The 24550-nt window shown below is 41.6% G+C and overlaps 1 protein-coding gene across 3 annotated transcripts in view; it reads right to left on the bottom strand.

Moving 5' to 3' along the window:
- Positions 1-6312: 6312 nt before the first annotated feature.
- setd9 (SET domain containing 9) overlaps positions 6313-24550 on the bottom strand; it is a 31390-nt gene continuing 13152 nt past the window's right edge. For all 3 annotated transcript variants that reach the window (XM_021603226.3, XM_036977748.2, XM_021603224.3), the window contains 4 exons: positions 21174-21297; positions 20149-20264; positions 19873-19978; positions 6313-6777 (listed from right to left, as the gene is read on the bottom strand). In XM_021603226.3, coding sequence (XP_021458901.2) covers positions 6690-6777; positions 19873-19978; positions 20149-20264; positions 21174-21297 — 434 coding nt within the window. In that variant the 3' untranslated portion in view covers positions 6313-6689. The remainder of the gene's footprint in view (positions 6778-19872; positions 19979-20148; positions 20265-21173; positions 21298-24550) is intronic.

Below are 24550 nucleotides of genomic sequence, written 5' to 3'. Positions count from 1 at the left end.
ACATATATGTATGTATGATTGTACAAAAAATTAAGAATGCTTCCTAATATTGAGTTGCACCCCCTTTTGCCCTCAGAACAGACTCAATTCTTCAGGGCATGGACTCTACAAGGTGTCGAAAGCATTCCACAGGGATCCTGACAGTTGTGTCAAGTTGGCTGGATGTCCTTTGGGTGGTGGACCATTCTTGATACACACTGGAAACTGTTGAGCTTGAAAACCGTAGCAGTGTTGCAGTTCTTGACACACTCAAACCCGTGCACATGGCAGCTACTACCATACCCCGTTCAAAGGCACTTAAATATTTTGTCTTGCACATTCACTGTCTGAATGGCACACATGCACAATCCATGTCTCGAGGCTCTCCTCCCTTTAATCTACACTGATTTTGAAGTGGATTTAACAGGTGACATCAATAATGGATCATAGCTTTCACTTGTATTTACCTGTTCAGTCTGTCATGGAAAGAGCATGTTCCGTACGCTCAGTTTATATGATATACATATGATGTTTTTTTATTATGACATCAGTGATGTCTTCTTGTACAGCAAAAAAAAAATATTGAATATAGCCATTTATTTTTCCGTCCGGAATTTTGGGAAATGCCCATTTGTGTCCGAATACTGTGTGAACGGAACTACTGGTGGGAGATTTGTGCTTTTGGGGGTCTGTTCCACATCAGTGGATCCCATGAGCGTTATCCTTCAAGTGTTGGCAAATCTTACCACGACATCTATGACTAGTTCTCTTCCTCGCTGGTGTATGAGCAGCATTCTCTCACCATTGCTACTTTCCCAGTGTTTACAGGTACCAACGACCTGGCCCTAAATGTAGCATTTTGTAAGAGGGTCCCCAGGTTTTGTATATTTTGTACAGATATACTACTTGTCATCCATGTGCATAACACTTTTTTGTAAATGTTTGCCTCTGTATGTGTATCCTTTTATTTAACTAGGCAAGTCCGTTAAGAACACATTGTTATTTACAATGCCTGCCTACCCTGGCCAAACCCAGACGACGCTGGGCCGATTGTGCGCCGCCAAATATACTGTAAATAAAGAGATGTATATTCTGTTTTATTGGCTTGTTTTTAAAATATTTTTTCTCTCCTTCCCAGAATTTCATTAGATGAAAATATCAATTAAGTTTTGGTTTTATTTACATTTGATAAATGTTTTCCCAATTTCAGTTGGCTAGCTTGGGTGGCCTGGGTATTTATAAACATTGGACTGCAACATGGTCCTCAACATAAGATTCTTTGTTCATCTGAAAATGCTTTGTAAGCAGACGTGGGCACATTCAGCTGTTTAGTTTTAAATGCGCTATAGTACAGTTATGTTTGACATTGTTATTTTTAAGTTAAAACAATGCATGTATCTTTTATCCAGCAAGCTATACTTTTCATAAGTAGTGAAAAGACTTGTTTGGGAGTTGAATTCCCCCACTCTTAAACATCAATTATGCAAATCCTGGGGGTTTACAATGCTGCTGTGAATGTCTCTACTCCTCTGCCCCATCTGTACCTGTGTGTCAAGATGTGCTGTTGGCCAGCGTTCAGTCAACTTCATTTATCTATGCATAATTTGAACTCACTTGGAATGGACGTGATAATGTCGGTGGTTTTGAGTACTTGAAGTGCATTAAGTGTATCTGAAAATGATGAGCAACTCTGTGTGAGTGTTTGAGGTTATTAGCAAAGGTTTGACTTGTTTTCAATTGAAATTATAGAGGCTGGTTCGGAAGTTATGGTTGGCTGAAGTGCAAACATATCTAGGGCTCCCAACGTTTCCTGATTTACCACACACGCAATTTATTAACCAGCCCATAATGCGTAAAACCAGATTTAGTTGTATCCTCTTTTCCTTTGACTTAATCACTATGGGCTTTGTCTGTGCTCACCCTTGAACCCTATAGAGCCCCACAGTGGAGGTGTCATAATACCCATAAAACCCAGAGGTCAAACAGGGAAATTGTTCAAATTGTTTCCCACCATTTCATTTTTCTCATAGGGGATTTTAGAAACACTTAAAATAAGGTCTGTTTCATGTAGGTTAACCCTGGCGTGTCATTTTGATAGCCATGTAAATCACTCTGACAAGGTGACATCAATATATTCAGCTCTATTTACTGATTTGAATGCTAATTAGCATCAAAGTAGACATGCAAAACTACATCCATGCAAGCTCCTTCACATCATCTCTAGCTGACACCTTTGCTAAAAGGTATTGTGTCAATTTAAAACTTGCACAAGACGATTCACATAATTGTCAAATTTTAAAGAAATGCAGCCAATTAATGAAACTACATTTAGCCAACATTGGATAGTTAATCCAGAGATTCTTACCTTTACCTCGATTCTGCAGTCTTGTCAAGATCATCATGGCATTTGTAGTTCTTTAACAGCTAATTAGCATTTAATTTTGGGGAGGAAAAAAAAGGCTAATATACTGATGTCACCTTGTCCTAGAGAATTACACGGTTATCAAAATGTCACGCGAGGGTAAGCCAACACGAAACACAGCACTTATTAAGTGTTTCTAAAAATCCCCTATGGGGAAAAATGAATGGTGGAAAACAATTGGAACCCTTTCCCTGTTTGACCTCTAGGTTTTATGGGCATTATGACTCCTAATGTGGTACTCTATTGGAAGTCAAATGTACTGTGTTGCTTCCCTCTTTACAAGGCAATAATTTCTAAATGTGTTAAGATGTATGTAAACCTTCCTCTCCGTGGAATTGTAACCCTCAGTCTACTGTCGTGGAAATTCTATATACACAGTCCCACAGACGAGTACTCATCAAAGCTATTTGATGCATAAACCGTATTAAACCACTGTAATTTTTCTATTATTTATGTATTTTGAAGAGCATCTGATAGACCTGCGCTGTACAGTGCCCAGACTGTACTTGGGGTCATTTCACTGTCTCATAAATATAACTAGCAGTGTGCGATAAGTCCTTAGGGAGCTAGCTATGGAACTATGGCAGTAGTGGTGTATGCAGTATTAAAATGTACTAGACAGCCTTTAGTCTTTGCTTGTCTATTTAACGTGTTGAGGGAAGCGAATGTCATTGAAGTGCTTAGTATCACAACCTACAGGAAAAAACAGTTTGTTTGAACTGAATGTTTGGCCTGTCTAGGATTACGACTTGTTGCTGTGTTGGTTGACATCCAGTTGTGTGAATACAGGCATGTTTAATGATTTGAGTGAGGATGAGGGTGGACTTTGCAGGAAAGTCACTTTTGAGTGTTTGTTTTTGTACCTCCCCATGGTCTTTCCATTAATTTGTAACTGATTGTTTTTCCCTGATGTACTTACTTGAAGGATGTATACACAGAGTATACCAAACATTAGGAATACGGTCCTAATATTCAGTTGCACCCCCCACTACTTGCCCTCAGAACGCAAAATCGTTCCACAGGAATGCTGGCCGATGTTGACTCCAATGCTTCCCACAGTTGTCAAGTTGGATGGATGTCCTTTGGGTGGTGGACCATTCTTGTTACACACAGGAAAGCCCAGCAGTGTTGCAGTTCTTACCATAAACCGGTGCGCCTGGCAACTACTACCATACAGGCACTTAAATATTTTGTCTTGCCCATTTGTGGCACACATACAGTCGTGGCTAAAAGTTGAGAATGACAATTTTAACAAATAAATTAATAAAGTCTGCCTCAGTGTCTTTAGATATTTTTGTCAGAGGTTACTATGAAATACTGAAGTATAATTACTGTGTCAAAGGCTATTAATGACAATTACATGAAGTTGATGCAAAGAGTCGATATTTACAGTGTTGACCCTTCTTTTTCAAGACCTCCGCAATCCGCCATGGCATGCTGTCAATTAACTTCTGGGCCACATCCTGACTGATGGCAGCCCATTCTTGCATAATCAATGCTTGGAGTTTGTCAAAATGTGTTTTTTGTTTGTACGCCCGCCTCTTGAGGATTAACCACAAGTTCTCAATGGGATTAAAAGGTCTGGGGAGTTTCCTGGCCATGGACCTAAAATATAGATGTTTTGTTCCCAGAGCCACTTTTGCCTTATGGCAAGGTGCTCCTTCATGCTGGAAAAGGCATTGTTCGTCACCAAACTGTTCCTGGATGGTTGGGTGAAGTTGTTCTCGGAGGATGTGTTGGTACTATTCTTTACTCATGGCTTTGTTCTTAGGCAAAATTGTGAGTGAGCCCACTCCCTTGGCTGAGAAGCAACCCCACACATGAATGGTCTCAGGATGCTTTACTGTTGGCATGACACAGGACTGATGGTAGGGACAAGCTTTTTTCCGGATGCCCCAAACAATCGGAAAGGGGATTCAGAGAAAATGACTTTACCCCAGTCCTCAGAAGTCCAATCCCTGTACCTCTTGCAGAATATCAGTCTGTCCCTGATGTTTTTCCTGGAGAGAAGTGGCTTCTTTGCTGCCCTTCTTGACACCAGGCCATCCTCCAAAAGTCTTCGTCTCACTGTGCGTCCAGATGCACTCACACCTGCCTGCTGCCATTCCTGAGCAAGCTCTGTACTGGTGGTGCCCTGATCCCGCAGCTGAAACAATTTTAGGAGACGGTCCTGGTGCTTGCTGGACTTTCTTGGGTGCCCTGAAGCCTTCTTCACAACAATTGAACCGCTCTCCTTGAAGTTCTTGATGATCCGATAAATGGTTGATTTAGGTGCAATCTTACTGGCAGCAATATCCTTGCCTGTGAAGCCTGTGCAAAGCAATGATGAAGGCACGTGTTTCCTTGCAGGCAACCATGGATGACAGAGGAAGAACAATGATTCCAAGCACCACCCTCCTTTTGAAGCTTCCAGTCTGTTATTCAAACTCAATCAGCATGACAGAGTGATCTCCAGCCTTGTCCTCGTCAACACTCACACCTGTGTTAACGAGAGAATCACTGACGTCAGCTGGTCCTTTTGTGGCAGGGCTTTGGGATTCAGTTCATTTGCATGGCAAAGAGGGACTTTGCAATTAATTGCAATTCATCTGATCACTCTTCATAACATTCTGGAGTATATGCAAATTGACATCATACAAACTGAGGCAGCAGACTTTGAAAATTAATATTTGTCAATCAATAAAATAAAATAGCATTTTATTTGTCACATGCGCTGAATACACCTTACAGTGAAATGCTTACAAAGGATCATAGCTTTCACCGGGTCAGTCTGTCATGGAAAGAGCAGGTGTCCTTAATGTTTTGTATACTCAGTGCATTTATACCATTGATTTTGACATACAAAAACATGCTCAATTGGGTAACAGGTTGTGCAGTTATTTTCTCCCTACTCTGGAGGAGCAAACACTTTTTTTTGCAGAGCTTTAGAAAAACAAAATGTAGGGTTGTATTTAAAGTAAAAGGTTAAAGAGTATTTAGTGGTAACCATTTTTCTTCAATGTGTATATTTGACCTCTCCCTCCGTCTGTACAGAAAAATGTGAGTCCTTTGTAATACACTACATGACCAAAAGTATGTGGACACCTGCTTGTCGAACATCTCATGGTGTTAATAACCATGGTGTTAATAACCAAAATCATGGTTATTAATATGGAGTTGGTCCCTTTGCTGCTATAATAGCCTCCACTCTTCTGGGAAGGCTTTCCACTAGATGTTAGAACATTGCTGTGGGGACTTGCTACCAAACTTTACAGTTGGCACTATGCATTGTGTCAGGTGGCGTTTCCACTGCTCCCGAGAGTCCAATGGCGGCAAGCTTTACACCACTCCAGCCGACGCTTGGCAATGCGCATGGTGATCTTAGGCTTGTCAGCGGCTGCTCGGCCATGAAAACCCCTTTCATGAAGCTCCCAACTAACAGTTATTGTGCTGAAGTTGCTTCCAGAACTCGGTAGGGAGTGTTGCAACCGAGGACAGAATTTTTTACGCGCTTCAGCAGTGCAGTTCTGTGAGCTTGCGTGACCTACTACTTCGCTGCTGAGCAGTTATTGCTCCTAGACGTTTCCACTTCATAATAACAGCACTTATAGTTGACCGTGGCAGCTCTAGCAGAGCAGAAATTTTACGCACTGCCTTGTTGGAAAGGTAGCATCCTATGACGGTTCCACGTTGAAAGTCACTGAGCTCTTCAGTAAGGCCATTCTACTGCCAATGTTTGTCTATGGAGAATGCATGGCTGTGTGCTCAATTTTATACACCTTTCAGCAACGGGTGTGGCTGAAAAAGTTGAATCCACTCATTTGTCCACATACTTTTTGTAAATATAGTGTATTTGACTTACCACAGTAAAGTTGTGAAGGTTGACCGTTCAATTGGGGTTAAGACTATAGTGTAAAGTAGACTAGACAGGATTTAATCTCATAATTCAAAAGTAAAGTTTATTGTTCATAAAACTATATACTCTTTCGTTGAATATTTTATATTTTGTTCCAGACGTATCATGTGTACAGATGCAGAAATAAAGGAAAATGTTCTTATGAATATGGTCTTCTCAGTTTCATGTTCTCCATTCTTGCTTCAGTCTCTTTCATTGTCCTTCCCTCATAGGCTACACAGAATCATCTGGCCACAGTTCTTCAGAGGGGCTTTCACTTGACTAGTTGAATAAGTACTTCTCATAATCTTACGTGTTCAAACATCTTAGACCTGGGTTGTGTGCACTAAGGCACACTTTAGCCAAGTGTTTCTTCTTGAACAAGTTCGAGTAGTACCGGTTTTAAAATGAGACCTAATGCACGATAGTGAAGTAGTTCGAAAATAGTTCCTCCCCTGGACAGATGTCTCTTAATGCTACAAGGACCACACATCGTAAAGGCCTGGAGGACAAGAGAGAAGCTGTTGTCACTCTAGTTAAGACTTGCTTTGGCCAATGCAAGCTGAGCCAGTGCTTGTCCAGATGTGGCTATGTAAAGAGTCGCAGCCGATTCAAACGTCGATTGGGCGTGAGATAGACCATGCGACCAAGATTAAACATTGCGTGAGCAAATACGAGTCGAGAAAGAAGAAAAGTGGTAGAGTGAGAAGAGGACAGGTCCCACAGGCCAGCGTGGTGAATGCAAATTAAACTTGAGAGTTTGCAAGTGTGACTGAGTGAGCAGAACTGAATTGCTGCATGAATGCTGTGTGTGCTGATTCAGTTCTAAACAACCATCAGTCCATCCTCACCTCCTGAATCACTGCAATGGATTGTCCGGTCTGCTGAGATGGACATTGGCTAACACCTGCACTCCAAGGTCCTGCACGACTCCAGGGCAAAGAAGCATGCTGGGTGGAAATTCTGCATCTATATATTTTGTCTGTTTGTTGTCACAGTACCATTTCAGAGTCAAATTCCTGTACATGCAAATGTACTGGGAAAATAAAGCAGATTCTGACATGTTTAGCTGGTTTATCATATTCATGTCAGTTTCTATTATTTTGGACATATAATTCAAAATCCCCATTTGTGCTGTGTCCTTGGGCTTAATACACTAAATATTGGATCCTGCCTTCAATTAGTGGACTCATTTTATGGTGTTTGCTAGAGCTGACTGTCTGGTTTTCGTTTTACAGATGAATGTTGCTGGCTAAGAAGTAATTAGCTAACTTACTCTAGCGTGTAGATTCCACTCAACTCAAGGTATAGTATGCCTATTTGAATTTATTTGGAGGTTACTGCTCAAGCAGGCTACCAAGCTAAACCTTAGTCTGAGCTAAACAGACGGCTCTGCAGTGCATCTGTTTGAAGGCACACAAACAAGAAGGCTCAACCAATCACACAATGGGTTACAGGCCAAATAATAGCCAGTCACAACACTGGATTGGCCAAGGGAAGGAATTTGTTAGTTTGGCCACTTTCACTGGAATAACGGACAAGCTAAGGTTTCTAGACACATTTCTAGACACACACTTGGAGCACGAGTACAGGACGTTACAAGGCAGCTTCCAACTGTTCTACGACAGCTGCTGGGTGCTGACAGCGTCATGTTGGCTCCTGAACTCTGTCCACGAATTTCAAGGCTGCATTGAGACAATGATTTATCAATGACCCAAGCCCAACTCAGATAATCCCTGCCATTGTGTAGCCGACTTGTCGTAATGCTGCAGCAGATTTACATTATCCCAGGGGTGTTGGCATTCACAATGTAAGTAATCTCATTTATGTCCCTCTAACTCCCCTGAATGCCTCTGTCGAGCCTATAACTAACTATTGTATACAGCAATCATGTGCCTATGAACCAGAGTTATACTGTTAGCACTGAGGCAGTGTGCCCTAGTAGGAAGTCCACTGTTTTTCTCACTCTGTACTATGAGCTCAAACATGAATAACATAGTCAAGTCTAAGTTTCCCAGTAAAGCGATTAACAAAAATCAAGCACCCCAGAAAAGTGCTAAAAATACCCCACTTTAACATATGTAGCCTAAGAAACAAGGTTCATGAAATCAATAACTTGTTAGTAACATATTACATTTATATTCTGACTCTCTGAAACACACTTAGATAATACACTGGTAGAAATACATAAAGAAAAGACAAATGCCAATGGGGGCATGATGAAGTCTATATTCAGAGCCGCATTCTGTGAAGCTTAGAGCAGATCTCATGTTAAATACTTTTGAAATAGTATGGCTACAGGTTCACCTGCCTCACAGGAAGCCTATTATTGTGGGAAGCTGCTATAGACCAAGTGCTAACAGTCAGTATCTGGAAAAATATGTATGAAATTCTTGATAATGTATGTGATATCAACAGAGAGGTATATTTTCTGGGTGACCTTAATATTGACTGGCTTTCATCAAGCTGCCCAATCAAGAGAAAGCTTCAAACTAACCAGTGCCTGCAACCTGGTTCAGGTTATCAGTCAACCTACCAGGGTATATACAAACAGCACAGGATTGAAATCATGTATTGGTCACATCTTTACTAATGCTGCAGAAATTTGCTTTACAAATCCATTGGATGTAGTGATCACAATATAGTAGCCATATCTAGGAAAACCAAAGTACCAAAGGCTGGGCCTAATATAGTGTATATGAGGTCATACAATAAGTTTTGTGATGATGTAAGGAATATTTGCTGGTCTGTGGTGTGTAATGAGGAGCAACCAGACGCTGCACTTGACACATTTATGAAGTTGACTATTCCAGTCACTAATAAGCATCAACACATTAAGTAAATTACTGTAAAAACGTAAATCCCCGCAGATTGAAGAGGAATTGAAAAATAGTATGGTTGAGAGGGATGAGGCAAAATGAATGGCAAATAAGTCTGGCTGCACAACCAATTGGCAAATGTACTGCAAATTGAGAAATAATGTGACTAAACTGAACAAAGAGAATAAACTATACTATGAAACAAAGAAATTGTATAAAGAATGATAGTAACACATTTTCGAGCACCTTAAATTAAATTTGGGACAAAAAGTCAAACTCAGCTCCATCATTCATTGAATCAGATGGCTCATTCATCACAAACCCAGTGATATTGCCTACTTCTTTAATGATTTTTTTTCCCATCGGCAAGATTAGCAAACTTAGGCATGACATGCCAGCAACAAACGCCGACACTACACATCCAAGTATAACTGACCAAATTATGAAAGACAAGCATTGTAATTTTGAATTCTGAAAAGTGAGTGTAGATAACTGAGGTTAGTAGTTGACGATATTGCCACTCCTATTTGCCATATCTTCAATCTAAGCCCACAAAAAAAGTGTGTGCTCTCAAGCCTGGAGGGAAGCAAAAGTCAATCTGCTACCCAAGAATGGTAAATCCCTGTCGAGCCTATAACTAACTATTGGAAAAAAATGTGTTTGACCAGATACAATGCTATTTAACAGTAAACTGGCAAGACTTTCAGTATGCTTATAGGGAAGGACATTCAACAAGCACGGCACTTACACAAATGACTGATGATTGGCTGAGAGAAATGTTTTGTTAGACTTTAGTGCGGCCTTTGACATTATCGATCATAGTGCCACTGTAAAAATGGATGCGTTATGGCTTTACACCCACTGCTATATTGTGGATAAAAAGTTACATGTCAAATCAAATTAAATTGTATTTGTCACATGCGCCAAATACAACCGGTGTATGCCTTACAGTTCAAAGCCCTTAACCAAGAAAGCGGTTAAGAAAAATATCTAAAGAAAAGTAACAAATAAAATGAACAAATAATTGAAGAGCAGCAGGGGTGCCGGTACAGATTCAATGTGTGGGGGCACCGGTTAGTCGAGGTAATATGTACAAGTAGGTAGAGTTATTAAAGTGACTATGCATAGATAAGAGAGTAGCAGCTGCGTAAAAGGGGGGGGGGGGGGGCAATGCAAATAGTCTGGGATAGCCATTTGTTTAGATGTTCAGGAGTCTTATGGCTTGGGGGTAGAAGTTGTTTAGAAGCCTCTTGGACCTAGACTTGGCGCTTCGGTACCACTTGCAGAGCGGTAGCAGAGAGAACAGTCTATGACTAGGATGGCTGGAGTCTTTGACAATTTTTAGGGCCTTCCTCTGACACTGCCTGCTAGAGAGGTCCTGGCTGGCAGGAAGTTCGGCCCCGGTGATGTACTGGGCCATACGCAGTACCCTCAGCAGTGCCTTTTTTATTTTTTTTTATTTTTTATTTCACCTTTATTTAACCAGGTAGGCTAGTTGAGAACAAGTTCTCATTTGCAACTGCGACCTGGCCAAGATAAGGCATAGCAGTGTGAACAGACAACACAGAGTTACACATGGAGTAAACAATTAACAAGTCAATAACACAGTAGAAAAAAGGGGAGTCTATATATACATTGTGTGCAAAAGGCATGAGAAGGTAGGCAAATAATTACAATTATGCAGATTAACACTGGAGTGATAAATGATCAGATGGTTATGTACAGGTAGAGATATTGGTGTGCAAAAGAGCAGAAAAATAAAAATAAATAAATAAAAACAGTATGGGGATGAGGTAGGTGAAAATGGGTGGGCTATTTACCAATAGACTATGTACAGCTGCAGCGATCGGTTAGCTGCTCAGATAGCAGATGTTTGAAGTTGGTGAGGGAGATAAAAGTCTCCAACTTCAGCGATTTTTGCAATTCGTTCCAGTCACAGGCAGCAGAGAACTGGAACGAAAGGCGGCCAAATGAGGTGTTGGCTTTAGGGATGATCAGTGAGATACACCTGCTGGAGCGCGTGCTACGGATGGGTGTTGCCATCGTAACCAGTGAACTGAGATAAGGCGGAGCTTTACCTAGCATGGACTTGTAGATGACCTGGAGCCAGTGGGTCTGGCGACGAATATGTAGCGAGGGCCAGCCGACTAGAGCATACAAGTCGCAGTGGTGGGTGGTATAAGGTGCTTTAGTGACAAAACGGATGGCACTGTGATAAACTGCATCCAGTTTGCTGAGTAGAGTGTTGGAAGCAATTTTGTAGATGACATCGCCGAAGTCGAGGATCGGTAGGATAGTCAGTTTTACTAGGGTAAGTTTGGCGGCGTGAGTGAAGGAGGCTTTGTTGCGGAATAGAAAGCCGACTCTTGATTTGATTTTCGATTGGAGATGTTTGATATGGGTCTGGAAGGAGAGTTTAGAGTCTAGCCAGACACCTAGGTACTTATAGATGTCCACATATTCAAGGTCGGAACCATCCAGGGTGGTGATGCTGGTCAGGCGTGCGGGTGCAGGCAGCGAACGGTTGAAAAGCATGCATTTGGTTTTACTAGCGTTTAAGAGCAATTGGAGGCCACGGAAGGAGTGCTGTATGGCATTGAAGCTGGTTTGGAGGTTAGATAGCACAGTGTCCAAGGACGGGCCGGAAGTATATAGAATGGTGTCGTCTGCGTAGAGGTGGATCAGGGAATCGCCCGCAGCATGAGAAACATCATTGATATATACAGAGAAAAGAGTCGGCCCGAGAATTGAACCCTGTGGCACCCCCATAGAGACTGCCAGAGGACCGGACAGCATGCCCTCCGATTTGACACACTGAACTCTGTCTGCAAAGTAATTGGTGAACCAGGCAAGGCAGTCATCCGAAAAACCGAGGCTACTGAGTCTGCCGATAAGAATACGGTGATTGACAGAGTCGAAAGCCTTGGCAAGGTCTATGAAGACGGCTGCACAGTACTGTCTTTTATCGATGGCGGTTATGATATCGTTTAGTACCTTGAGCGTGGCTGAGGTACACCCGTGACCGGCTCGGAAACCAGATTGCACAGCGGAGAAGGTACGGTGGGATTCAAGATGGTCAGTGACCTGTTTGTTGACTTGGCTTTCGAAGACCTTAGATAGGCAGGGCAGGATGGATATAGGTCTGTAACAGTTTGGGTCCAGGGTGTCGCCCCCTTTGAAGAGGGGGATGACTGCGGCAGCTTTCCAATCCTTGGGGATCTCAGACGATATGAAAGAGAGGTTGAACAGGCTGGTAATAGGGGTTGCGACAATGGCGGCGGATAGTTTCAGGAATAGAGGGTCCAGATTGTCCAGCCCAGCTGATTTGTACGGGTCCAGGTTTTGCAGCTCTTTCAGGACATCTGCTATCTGGATTTGGGTAAAGGAGAACCTGGAGAGGCTTGGGCGAGTAGCTGCGGGGGGGGGGGGAGCTGTTGTCCGAGGTTGGAGTAGCCAGGCGGAAGGCATGGCCAGCCGTTGAGAAATGCTTGTTGAAGTTTTCGATAATCATGGATTTATCGGTGGTGACCATGTTACCTAGTCTCAGTGCAGTGGGCAGCTGGGAGGAGGTGCTCTTGTTCTCCATGGACTTCACAGTGTCCCAGAACTTTTTGGAGTTGGAGCTACAGGATGCAAACTTCTGCCTGAAGAAGTTGGCTTTAGCTTTCCTGACTGACTGTGTGTATTGGTTCCTGACTTCCCTGAACAGTTGCATATCGCGGGGACTATTCGATGTTAGCGCAGTCCGCCACAGGATGTTTTTGTGCTGGTCGAGGGCAGTCAGGTCTGGAGTGAACCAGGGGCTATATCTGTTCTTAGTTCTGCATTTTTTGAACGGAGCATGCTTATCTAAAATGGTGAGGAAGTTACTTTTAAAGAAAGACCAGGCATCCTCAACTGACGGGATGAGGTCAATGTCCTTCCAGGATACCCGGGCCAGGTCGATTAGAAAGGCCTGCTCACAGAAGTGTTTTAGGGAGCGTTTGACAGTGATGAGGGGTGGTCGTTTGACTGCGGCTCCGTAGCGGATACAGGCAATGAGGCAGTGATCGCTGAGATCCTGGTTGTAGACAGCGGAGGTGTATTTGGAGGGCCAGTTGGTCAGGATGACGTCAATGAGGGTGCCCTTGTTTACAGAGTTAGGGTTGTACCTGGTGGGTTCCTTGATGATTTGAGTGAGATTGAGGGCATCTAGCTTAGATTGTAGGACTGCCGGGGTGTTAAGCATATCCCAGTTTAGGTCACCTAACAGAACAAACTCTGAAGCTAGATGGGGGGCGATCAATTCACAAATGGTGTCCAGGGCACAGCTGGGAGCTGAGGGGGGTCGGTAGCAGGCGGCAACAGTGAGAGACTTATTTCTGGAGAGAGTAATTTTCAAAATTAGTAGTTCGAACTGTTTGGGTATGGACCTGGAGAGTATGACATTACTTTGCAGGCTATCTCTGCAGTAGACTGCAACTCCTCCCCCTTTGGCAGTTCTATCTTGACGGAAGATGTTATAGTTGGGTATGGAAATCTCAGAATTTTTGTTGCCCTTCCTGAGCCAGGATTCAGACACGGCAAGGACATCAGAGTTAGCAGAGTGTGCTAGAGCAGTGAGTAAGACACACTTAGGGAGGAGGCTTCTGATGTTGACATGAAACCAAGGCTTTTTCGATCACAGAAGTCAACAAATGAGGGTGCCTGGGGACATGCAGGGCCTGGGTTTACCTCCACATCACCCGCGGAACAGAGAAGGAGTAGTATGAGGGTGCGGCTGAAGGCTATCAAAACTGGTCGCCTAGGGCGTTGGGGACAGAGAATAAGAGGAGCAGGTTTCTGGGCATGGTAGAATATATTCAGGGCATAATGCGCAAACAGGGGTATGGTGGGGTGCGGGTACAGCGGAGGTAAGCCCAGGCACTGGGTGATGATGAGAGAGGTTGTATCTCTGGACATGCTGGTTGTAATGGGTGAGGTCACCGCATGTGTGGGGGGTGGGACAAAGGAGGTATCAGGGGTATAAAGAGTGGAACTAGGGGCTCCATTGTAAACTAAAACAATGATAACTAACCTGCACAACAGTATACAAGGCATATTGACATTTGAGAGAGACATACAGCAAGGCATACAGTAATCACAGGTGTTGAATTGGGAGAGCTAGCTAAAACAGTAGGTGAGACAACAACAGCTAATCAGCTAGCACAACAACAGCAGGTAGAATGGCGATTGATTAGGCAGAGAGGGTCGGATTAACTACACACAGAGCCTAAGTGCGGCTGGGGCCGACAGATAAAACATAAACAAGCAGAATGGATTACCGTGAATTAATGGACAGTCCAGCATGCATCAGCTATGTAGCCAAGTGATCAGTGTCCAAGGGGCAGCGGTGGATGGGGCAGGGAAGCTGGACTGGCGAGTGTTATCCAGGTTAGAAAACTAACAATGACTAAATAGCTTGTAGCCAGTTAGCTGGTTAGCTTCTGAAGGTTCTTGAGTGTGTTCTAAAAATGTAAAGATAATAGCGGTTCCGTATCACATTGGGTGAGGCAGGTTACCGGAAGGTATAAACAAATTAAAAATCGAAAAGGGATAGAAAGTAAATATGGGTTCAGTGAGTGTTTGGGACGCGGCGATTCAGATGGTTAGCAGGCCTGTGCTAACAAGCTAACAGTTAGTAGACGGTGCTAAACACGGTAGCAGTTAGCGGACCGGGCTAAACAAGCTAGCAGTTAGCAGGCCGAATTTGCAAGCAAGGAGATAGCAAGGGCTAGAGAGTTAGCCTTTGGGGACGTCGCGATGGGGGGAGTCTGTTTATTCCTCTTCATGCGGTGACATCAATGGACCGGTCGTGGGTCTGGATATTGTAGCCCAGGAGCTCAAAATGTTCCGTTTGCGATGGGAATCCGGGGATGAAAAATAAAAATAAAATAATAAATAGGTCCGTTATGCTCTGGTTAGAGTCGCGTTGTTCGAACTGGCGAGAGCTTTCCGAGCTAAAGGTTAGCTGATGACCGGTTAGCTGAAGACCGCTAGCAATGTTTTGCTGAAGCTGGTAGTTAGTTGGCTAGCTTCAGTTGAGGGGTTCCAGATCCGAAGTAAATATAAATACTTTAGGAAAAAAAGCTACGTTGGGTGAGGCGGGTTGCAGGAGAGTATTTAGAAGAAGTTGAGGTTCAGCAAAAAGTTTTAAAGATATGTGAAGAAAAAAAACGAAAACGAAACGAAAACAAACGATATATACAAGGGACACGACAACACGTCCTACTGCTACGCCATCTTGGATAACGTGCGGTCGGAGTAAGAGCAGTTGCCATACCAGGCAGTATGTCTAACAGACCACAGAGGGTGTATAATCAGGAATTCCCCAGGGCAGCTGTCTAGGTCCCTTACTTTTAAAAGTCTTTACTAATGACATGCCACTGGCTTTGAGTAAAGCTACTACAGCAAGTGAAATTACTGCAACACTTAGAGCCGCAGTCAGTTTTAGAATGGGTGGCAAGAAATAAGTTGGTCCTAAAACTAAAAGCATTGTATTTGGGACAAATCATCCACTAAACCCTAAACCTCAACTAAATCTTGTAATAAATAATGTTGAAATTGAGCAAGTTGAGGAGACTAAACTGCTTGGAGTAACCCTGGATTGTAAACTGTCATGGTCAAAACATGTTGATGCAACAGTAGCTAAGATGGGGAGAAGTCTGTCCCTAATAAAGTGTTACTTTGCCTTAACAACCCTATGAACTGCTGTCCAGTCGTGTGGTCAGGTGCCACAAATTACAATTGGCTCAGAACAGGGCAGGACGGCTGGCCCTTAAATGTACATTGAGAGCTAACATGAACACAATGCATGTTAATCTCTCAGGGCTCAAAGTAGAGGAGATAGAAAAACAAGTAGTGATGAAGTCTAAGAAGTATTGACATGCTGAATGCATCAAGCTGTCTATATAAACTACGAGCACACAGCTCGGACACACATGCATACCCCACAAGACATTCCACCAGAGGTCTCTTCACAATCCAGAACAGTCCAGAACAGACTATGGGAGGTGCACAGTGACTACATGGAACTCTATTCTATATCAGGTAACTGATGCAAGCAGTAGAATCATAAAAATAAATACCGACCTATGCAATAGCGGAGACAGGCACAGATACTCACACGCATACACATGATTACACACGCACTCTACACACGTACAAATGGATTTTGTATTGTAGATATTTGGTAGAGTAGTGGCCTATGGGCACACAATGTGTTGTGAAAAGTGTTATGAAAGTTAATATTTCTAATTGTATATAACTGCCTTAATGTTGCTGGACCCCAGGAAGAGTTAATAAAAAAATATATAAATAGGCTGGTGGGCAAGAGAATCATGTATTGAACTAAACATGTAGACCAGTGGTACTCAGCTTTTACACTACGAGGTCCTGAGCCTGCTGGTTTTCTGTTCTACCGGATAAATAATTGAATCTACCTGGTGTCCCAGGTCTAAATCAGTTTCTGATTAGTGTGGGGGGGGGGGGGCACAGTGGAACTGGCTTCGAGGTCTAGAGTTGAGAATGAGGGATGTAGACAGCCAATCAAATTTATTTATAAAGACCTTTTTACATCAGCAGAGGTCACAAAGTGCATATACAGAAACCCAGCCTAATGCCCTAAACCCACCCAGCCCTAATGCCCTAAGGCACTGGGTGCCCCTTAGTCTCATAGGCCAAGGCAATGACATCGCAGAGCCAGTGAGACAACCTCTGTTTTGAGAGTGGTCGACCAAGCGCTCCAGCACCATAGCACACAAACCGCTAACCATTGCTGTGCCCTTCACATAAGGTGGGGACAGGACACAGATGGAGTGGTTCCTCTCTCCAGCATGAAGAGGAGGAAAAAAGGCCTATAGCTCTAAGGTCTGCGATATGTAAGAGCTCTTAATAATCACAGGCATGACCACCGGATTAGGAAACAACACCGCCCTGCTCAGATCACCATTGATGGCGAGACATTCAGGTCGGGTTGACAGAGCGCGAGGTGCTTGGGCAAACCGAAAAGGCACTCATGTACGGACTTCTTTCAAACCCGCATATCCAGAATCTGCCTCATCTTTGGCATGAGGAAATAGGTAAGAGTAAAGCCCGTTGTTTCTCTGCTCTGGGGGAACTACTGTTAGCGCTTCCTTCACCAGAAGCTCTGCAATTTCCTTGTTCAGAGCTGTAACCTTCTCGGGTGACGCCATCAGCATTTACACGACTCCTGTAAAGGGTGGAGGGGCAGCGAAATTGAATGGCGTAACCCCACTGGATCAACAGCGGCAGGATCATCTAGAGACTTATCTTGCCATGCAAGTCTTCAGAATAATCTTCAGTCTCGCTGAAGAAAATAGGAAGACTGTAGCGGCGCGCTCCTATATACAGGGAGAGCTGTACTCCAATTGGCTGGAGCACATGCATAATTATTTTGTCAGGCTATTGGCTGCCTAGGCAGTGGGGTAAACCACTAGGAGCAAAGCCCACTATAGGGCGGAGCGCCACAATATAGAACCAAACCCAAGGTGGCAAGACTTAAAAGTGAGCAACTTGAGAAATTGACAGTGAATACTTGACCATGACAAGTGACTATTGCTGGTGGACAATTTAATGATTTAAAATGTATTTGTTACACATTTCTTTGATTACAATTCTATATTTATTGTTTAAGAAATTTATATTTTTTATCTGTGGCTCTGATGTTCTGCTCACTCAAAGTCACACTTGCAAGCTCTCAAGTTTAATTTGTGCTCTGAGCTGGCCTGTGGACTCGTGGGACCCGTCCTCTGCTTGTTCGACCACATTTCTTCTGTTTGCACACGCAATGAGGTTTCATCTGGCACCCCTTCAACTTTTGAACCGGATTTGACTCCATAGCGATACTTTCCATTGCCTGTCCAGCATAGCCACGCATTATTACATATAAGAAAACTTAAAACGTCCCAAATGACATTTGGATTTACTCTGCTGATTGTCTGTGGTGTTGATTCTTATTGGTTTGAAATTTGAGACAAAATATTCAAGTATTATTTATTGGACTGCCGTTGAGATTATTATAACTTTTTAACCGCTTAGATGTTAAGTCCTCTATTTAAGGGAATTGAAGCGGTTCTGGACCAGTTCTGACTGACATGTGTACAATGCGCTCTGTGAATGTCGCAGGGTTCAGTGCCTTATAATGCCAGAAAGACCCTGACCTGTCTGCTCTCCCCTCCATCTGAGTGACAGAGCCCCCAGCCTGAGAGATGGCATTTTAGAGGGGAAAGTCTAGCGATTTCAGCAATCGTACTTTCATCTCGCTGTGATATTCTCAGCCGGATTTAGAACTCAACATGAAAAAATATTAAATAATTTTGTAGAATTGAAGCACGACCACATTCTCTTGGTCAATGAGGGACGTAATCACTGCAGACATACGAATGGTGTCTTTGCATCACTCAGAGGGGCTTGTCAGAAAATGCCCTCATCAGTTATATGAAAATTTGTACTGTCACTAAATATGATCATATTTATTTTACAGTTATAAAGGTGAAATCTTAAAGTAAGTTGTTTGTATCTTGTTTGTTACTATATTTAAAAAACCTTTCAGTCATTGCAAGCCCTATTCCCCCACTTTTGTTGAATAGGAAAAAATGTGTTTTATATTTTCTGAATATTTGTATAGACTTGAGTACACCTTAGGAATTTCCAACTACTTTTCCCAGAAAGGTGAGTTAGACTTGTGTAGATATATGCAGCATTACTAGTTATTGTTCATGGCCATCTCATGAAAATAAATTACATTTGGGTATTTATATTTTGAAGGAAATCTACATTTTGCCATAACATTCCTTAAAAAGTTATTTTTAAGGAGTGGGGCAGTCCCACTCCTTGCATAATTGTTTTGATTCATTAAAGAGATAGTAAAGTGTTGGAAAAACAGGGGAGATTGGGGAGTCAAACGGCAGTGGGTCAGATTCGAACCCATGCTGACTCTGGCATACATGTGGGTCAGCGGCTGGAACACACAGGCCACAACATCGAGATTTCTATAACCTGGCACATAAGCACAACCATGTAAACACGAGCAAGACTTTGGTTAGTATGCATTGCATGCATGTTCTTCAGTCTTGTGCACGTGCCTTAGGGGGATGAGCAAAAAAAATCTTGATTGCCACACAGAGACCTGCGTTTTGAAGTTGGTTTAATAATAATTTCCTGTGGATATTTTGTCTCAAATTTCAACCCGAATAATAACCAACAATCGTCAGAGTAAGTTCAAACCTAATTTTATTAAAACATTCTTGACAGACAAGGGACATTTAGGTTTTATTCTATGTAATAAGGCGTGGCTATGCTGGACAGGCAATGGAAATCGTTGCCACATGCCACATCGAGACTAAGCCAGTTCAAGACAGTCTGGCTCAGAAGACTACTCAGTAGTCAACAACAGCAAAAGCTGCTGTTTGGAAATGGAGCCAAAACAGAAAGTCATTAACATTTGTATTAATACATTTATAGCTGTGAATTCAAACAAACACTAGGTTTGCTATCCCTGGTAGAAAACGGTTAAATAAACACCCCAGTAGCCTAGACCAGAGCCGTATCCATATTAATAGCTCTGGCCTACACACTTACTGTTAATTGCTTACTTATGAGTGAATCAATCTACACAGCTGCTGAATTAATAAATTAACTTTTGAGATTGCAATGGGAGCAGTCAACAGTAACACAATCAAACAAATACTGTAGGAAGTAGGGACCAACATTATTTCATGCATCCTTTAAATTCTTGCCTTTGCGTGTCATGTCTGTAGTTCACATTGGGAAGGTACTGGCGAAGTTCTAGAGGAAATGTTTCAGGCACATCATACTCCTGATAGCACACATTTGCAGCCCTCTCTGAAAGACAAGAGTATAATTACACAAAAAAAGGAAAATGAATATTTAGATAGTCAGTGGTCACAGCATTCGCAACATTGCAATGATTATGTAAAATTAAATATATAAATATTTAATCTAATTATAGCTAGCCCCATTTCTCCTATGGGTGAGCAGAGATGTGATGGTACCATTTGAGCAGTTGTTCACATATTGACCCACTGCTAGCGGGTTTTTTGTATTGGCTGTCAACCAAGTGATGTCACTCAAACTGAAAGGACCAAGCCTGTCTCTTCCACTGCACGACCTGGAAAACATCAATACTTTTAAATATGAATGCTGTCCATCTACATGTGAAAAATTGTCGTAGGACAGTCATCAAGCCCTAGGACATTTTACAGTAACACTTTACTTGACACCAAGCATCATAACACGGTCATAACCATGTCATACCAATTGACATAACATGGTTATAACCCTTTCATGACATATTTAGACCTGTTGTGACATATATTGTGTTATTTTATGGCTGGTTATGACACCCACATAAGAGTGTCAAAACCCACAAAACCTACCACACAAGGCAAAACATTCCATTACACCATATCCTACATGACAACAGTATGTTTGTTATAGATTTTTTTTTTATTTTATAAATTGACCATATTAAACTATCATTGTAATTGCGGACACATTGATGTCAGACATGCACCTACCCCAATGCTCTGTTGACGACTGGGATGAATGCAGGAGCAGATTTCAGGTGCAGGAAAAGATAACCTCTATTTGACTGATATAAGGGCATGTATGATTATGACAGTCACAATGCTTCTTGACAGTGTCATAAAGTGTATTTTCTTAGTCCAAGTAAAGTGACACAGGATGGTCATAACACTTCTTGACAGAGTCATAAAGTTATAATAACAAAAACATGCTATATGTTGAAAAAAACATGACTAGAGAATTAATTACAACAACAAAGGATTTAAGAAACAAACTTTCAAATGAAAGGAAACTTCTTGGCAGTGAAAAAAATGTGGGTTTTGACATTTATGGAGGTGTCATAACCAGCCATAAAATAACGTAATATATGTGTTATGACAGTGTTATGACAAGTTATGTCACCTGTTATGACATTATGCAATGGTTATAACCGTGTCATGACACTGGGTGTCAAGTAAAATTGTTACCCATTTTTCTATGCCACATTTCTTACCTGTACACTATTTTAGAGATGCCTTTGTCATTGCCGTCAATCAAAACATGATCTATGCATCTGAATACAAAAGGGTTCCGAATGGACTGGAAAAGAATGGGCTCATATGCCTGATAGATGGTACCTGCATAGATAACACAGAAATGAATCACTCATTCACAGAATGGTAAATCACAACACTTGTCCAAGGGATATGCATTTCCTTATTTACTTTCAAAATAGCTATGCTATGTATTAAAAGGGGTACTTAATTAAACCATGTTCTTGCTTATACTAAAAAGATACGAGTATAAATACGTATCCCTCTTAGGTTGGCGTTATGATAAATTATGGTTTGTACCGTTGTGGTTATCAGTACAGCTCCATCTAGTTGTCCTGTTGGGGATAACAGTTGTGGACAATAGCATTTTAGCTGAGCCTAACCCAGTTTTTTTTCACTCCAGATACAAACTTATACATACGAACAACTTACAGACACACACAAACAATGACTACATCTCATCTGCCCAGACCCATATGCTCACACCCCCATCCATGCCCAGACCCGCATGCTCACAGCCCCATCCCTAGTGCCTGCATTATTGTTTGCCACTTGGTCTTAAATTGTGTCAATTTGTTTTTCCTCATTCGCCCATGCTATTTCAATAAATCATTAGATTTTTCCATTGTGTTAATGATGGCGGATTGATTGATTTCCAAGTTTTTAGTATGTGTTTTTTCAGGATGAGTGATAAAAGAATCGGCCAGCTCATTGGGACATATGCCTCGTCTTGAAATATGACACAGATTAAAAGGAAGTTTACATTGTAATACTTCTGACAGCCAACTTTCTAGCTCCGCCCACAACTTCTGGACTTTTTAGGATTCCGAGAAAGCATGGTTTATTGAGTCATTATTCATTTTACACTTAAGACATAACTCTGCAGTTGTTCTGTAGAATTTGTGAATTTAGTTTCTTGTATAATAAATTAGTTTATACCAGATTAAGCGTACATTTTAGTTAACTATAATGTCATTATTTATGCTCCAACTTTCCCTCCGTCTTGTGCCAACATCAGTCTTGATTCAAAAAGATTGTCAGTTGGATATACTCTCTGCAAGGTTTTGTATATCTTATGAATGTCCTTTTCTGGCTCAAAAAAGATTCCATCAAGATTGCTCTGATGTCCAAAATTTCAAATTTAATTGTGTAATGTAACTTAAGTTGCGTGTATTTGAAACCATCTACATTGGTCAGACAAAATTGCTTTTTAATTCTGTCATGTAAATCAATGTATTTCCTGTTACCAAGTAATTTATGGTTTCTATGCATTTAGTTTTCCATGTGGACCAATAAAATATATATATTTAAAAAATAAATCAAATAAAAAATCTGAATTCTGAAAAGCTATGTAAGGATAAGGCTGTGTTTTTAGGGAATTATATTGGTTATTGTAGAATAAGTTTAATTTTCTTCCACATTGTTATAAACTATGAAGTTATTAACATTCTTAGCTTTATACTACTTTGAAAATAGACAAGTAAAACGATTCTGGGGATGAGCATGCACATCTTAAATATGTACCCATTGCTCCTCTTTAGTGCATTTAACTATGTCACAAGTAAAAGCCTTGAGATCATCATCATCCCCCTAATGTATGCCTTAAAGGCATCCCACATTATATTGGGGTTTGGTTTTTCTGTCCTCGGTCTACATTTGTAATTGTAAAATGTTATTTGTTCGTTTATGTATTTAATACATTTTGGGTCCAGAAGATGCACTCTATTCATTCTCCTAATGGTTGCTAAGTGTATTTTCTATTATGTAATTAAACATGATACCAGAGAATGATCTGGTATCATGAATGATCTGACTGATGATCTCACCATTTCATACATTTTTGAATCCAGTTGAGTGCATTTCTGGAAATAAAAATGTAGTCAATTCTTGAATAGCTTTTCTTACTTTGAGAAAAAATTGAATAGTATTTTGTAATAATAATCTCCAGGTGTCCTCTATTTGTAGAGATTAACATTTTCAGCCTCTGGAGGCTGAATGTGCCTTTTTTATTACTACGTCTGTCAATCATATCAAATGTATGATTTAGTTCACCTGCTAAAATAAAAGTTCCTGTCTGGATTTGATCTAATATAGCTTGAATTCTAAAACCACTAGATTTGCCTCTGGTGAGATTAACAACCATTAAGGTACAATTCAACATTAGAAAACAGGGTTCTGGGATAAAGGTAAAATAAGGTAAAATAGTGTATTCTTAGTTATAAGGATGCCTACACTTCTGCTTTTACTACAGTAAGTTGCAGCATAGGCCTCTTCAACCCAGCCCCTCTTTAAATATTAAATGTATCTTCTTTAAAAAAAAAAAAAATGTTTTAACTCATGCAAGAAAACCACATCTACTGACAATCTAAGTGTTCGATAACCATATGCTAAACATAACAGAAATACCTTATTTACATAAGTATTCAGACCCTTTGCTATGAGAATCGAAATTGAGCTCAGGTGCAGGTTTCCATTGATCATCCTTGAGGTGTTTCTACAACTTGATAGGAGTCCACCTGCGGTAAATTAAATTCATTGGACATGATTTGAAAAAGAACACCTGTCTATATAAAAGGTTCAACAGTTGACAGTGCATGTCTGAGCAAAAACCAAGCCATGAGGTCAAAGGAATTATCCGTAGAGCTCCAAGACAGGATTGTGTCGAGGCACAGATCTGGGGATGGGTACCAAAAAATGTCTGCTACATTGAAGGTTCCCAAGAACACAGTGGCCTCCATCATTCATAAATGGAAGATGTTTGGAACCACCAATACTCTTTCTAGAGCTGCCAGCCCGGCCAAACTGAGCAATCGGAGGAGAAGGGCCTCGGTCAGGGAGGTGACCAAGAACCCGATGGTCTCGAACTCTAGAGCTCTGTCACTCTGTTTAGATGGGAGAACCTTCCTGAAGGACAACCATGTCTGCAGCACTCCACCAATCAGGCCTTTATGGTAGAGTGGCCAGACGAAAGCCACTCCTCAGTAAAAGGCACATGACAGCCCGCTTGGAGTTTGCCAAAGGGCACCTAAAGACTCTCAGACCATGAGAAATAAGATTCTCTGGTCTGATTAAACCAAGATTGAACTCTTTGGCCTGAATGCCAAGCGTCACATTAAATCAAATTGTATTAGTCACATGCGCCGAATACAACAGGTGTAGTAGACCTTATAGTGAAATGCTTACTTACGAGCCCCTAGCCAAAAGTGCAGTTTCAAAAAATATGGATAAGAATAAGAGATAAAAGTAACAAGTAATTAAAGAGCAGCAGTAAAAAATAACAATATATAGAGGGGGTGCCAGTACAGTGTCAATGTGCGGGGACACCGGTTAGTTGAGG

Source organism: Oncorhynchus mykiss, chromosome 5, assembly GCF_057628025.1.
Source record: "Oncorhynchus mykiss isolate SJ-2025 chromosome 5, ASM5762802v1, whole genome shotgun sequence".
Taxonomy (NCBI): domain Eukaryota; kingdom Metazoa; phylum Chordata; class Actinopteri; order Salmoniformes; family Salmonidae; genus Oncorhynchus; species Oncorhynchus mykiss.
This window is presented reverse-complemented; position numbering and strand designations above follow the sequence as displayed.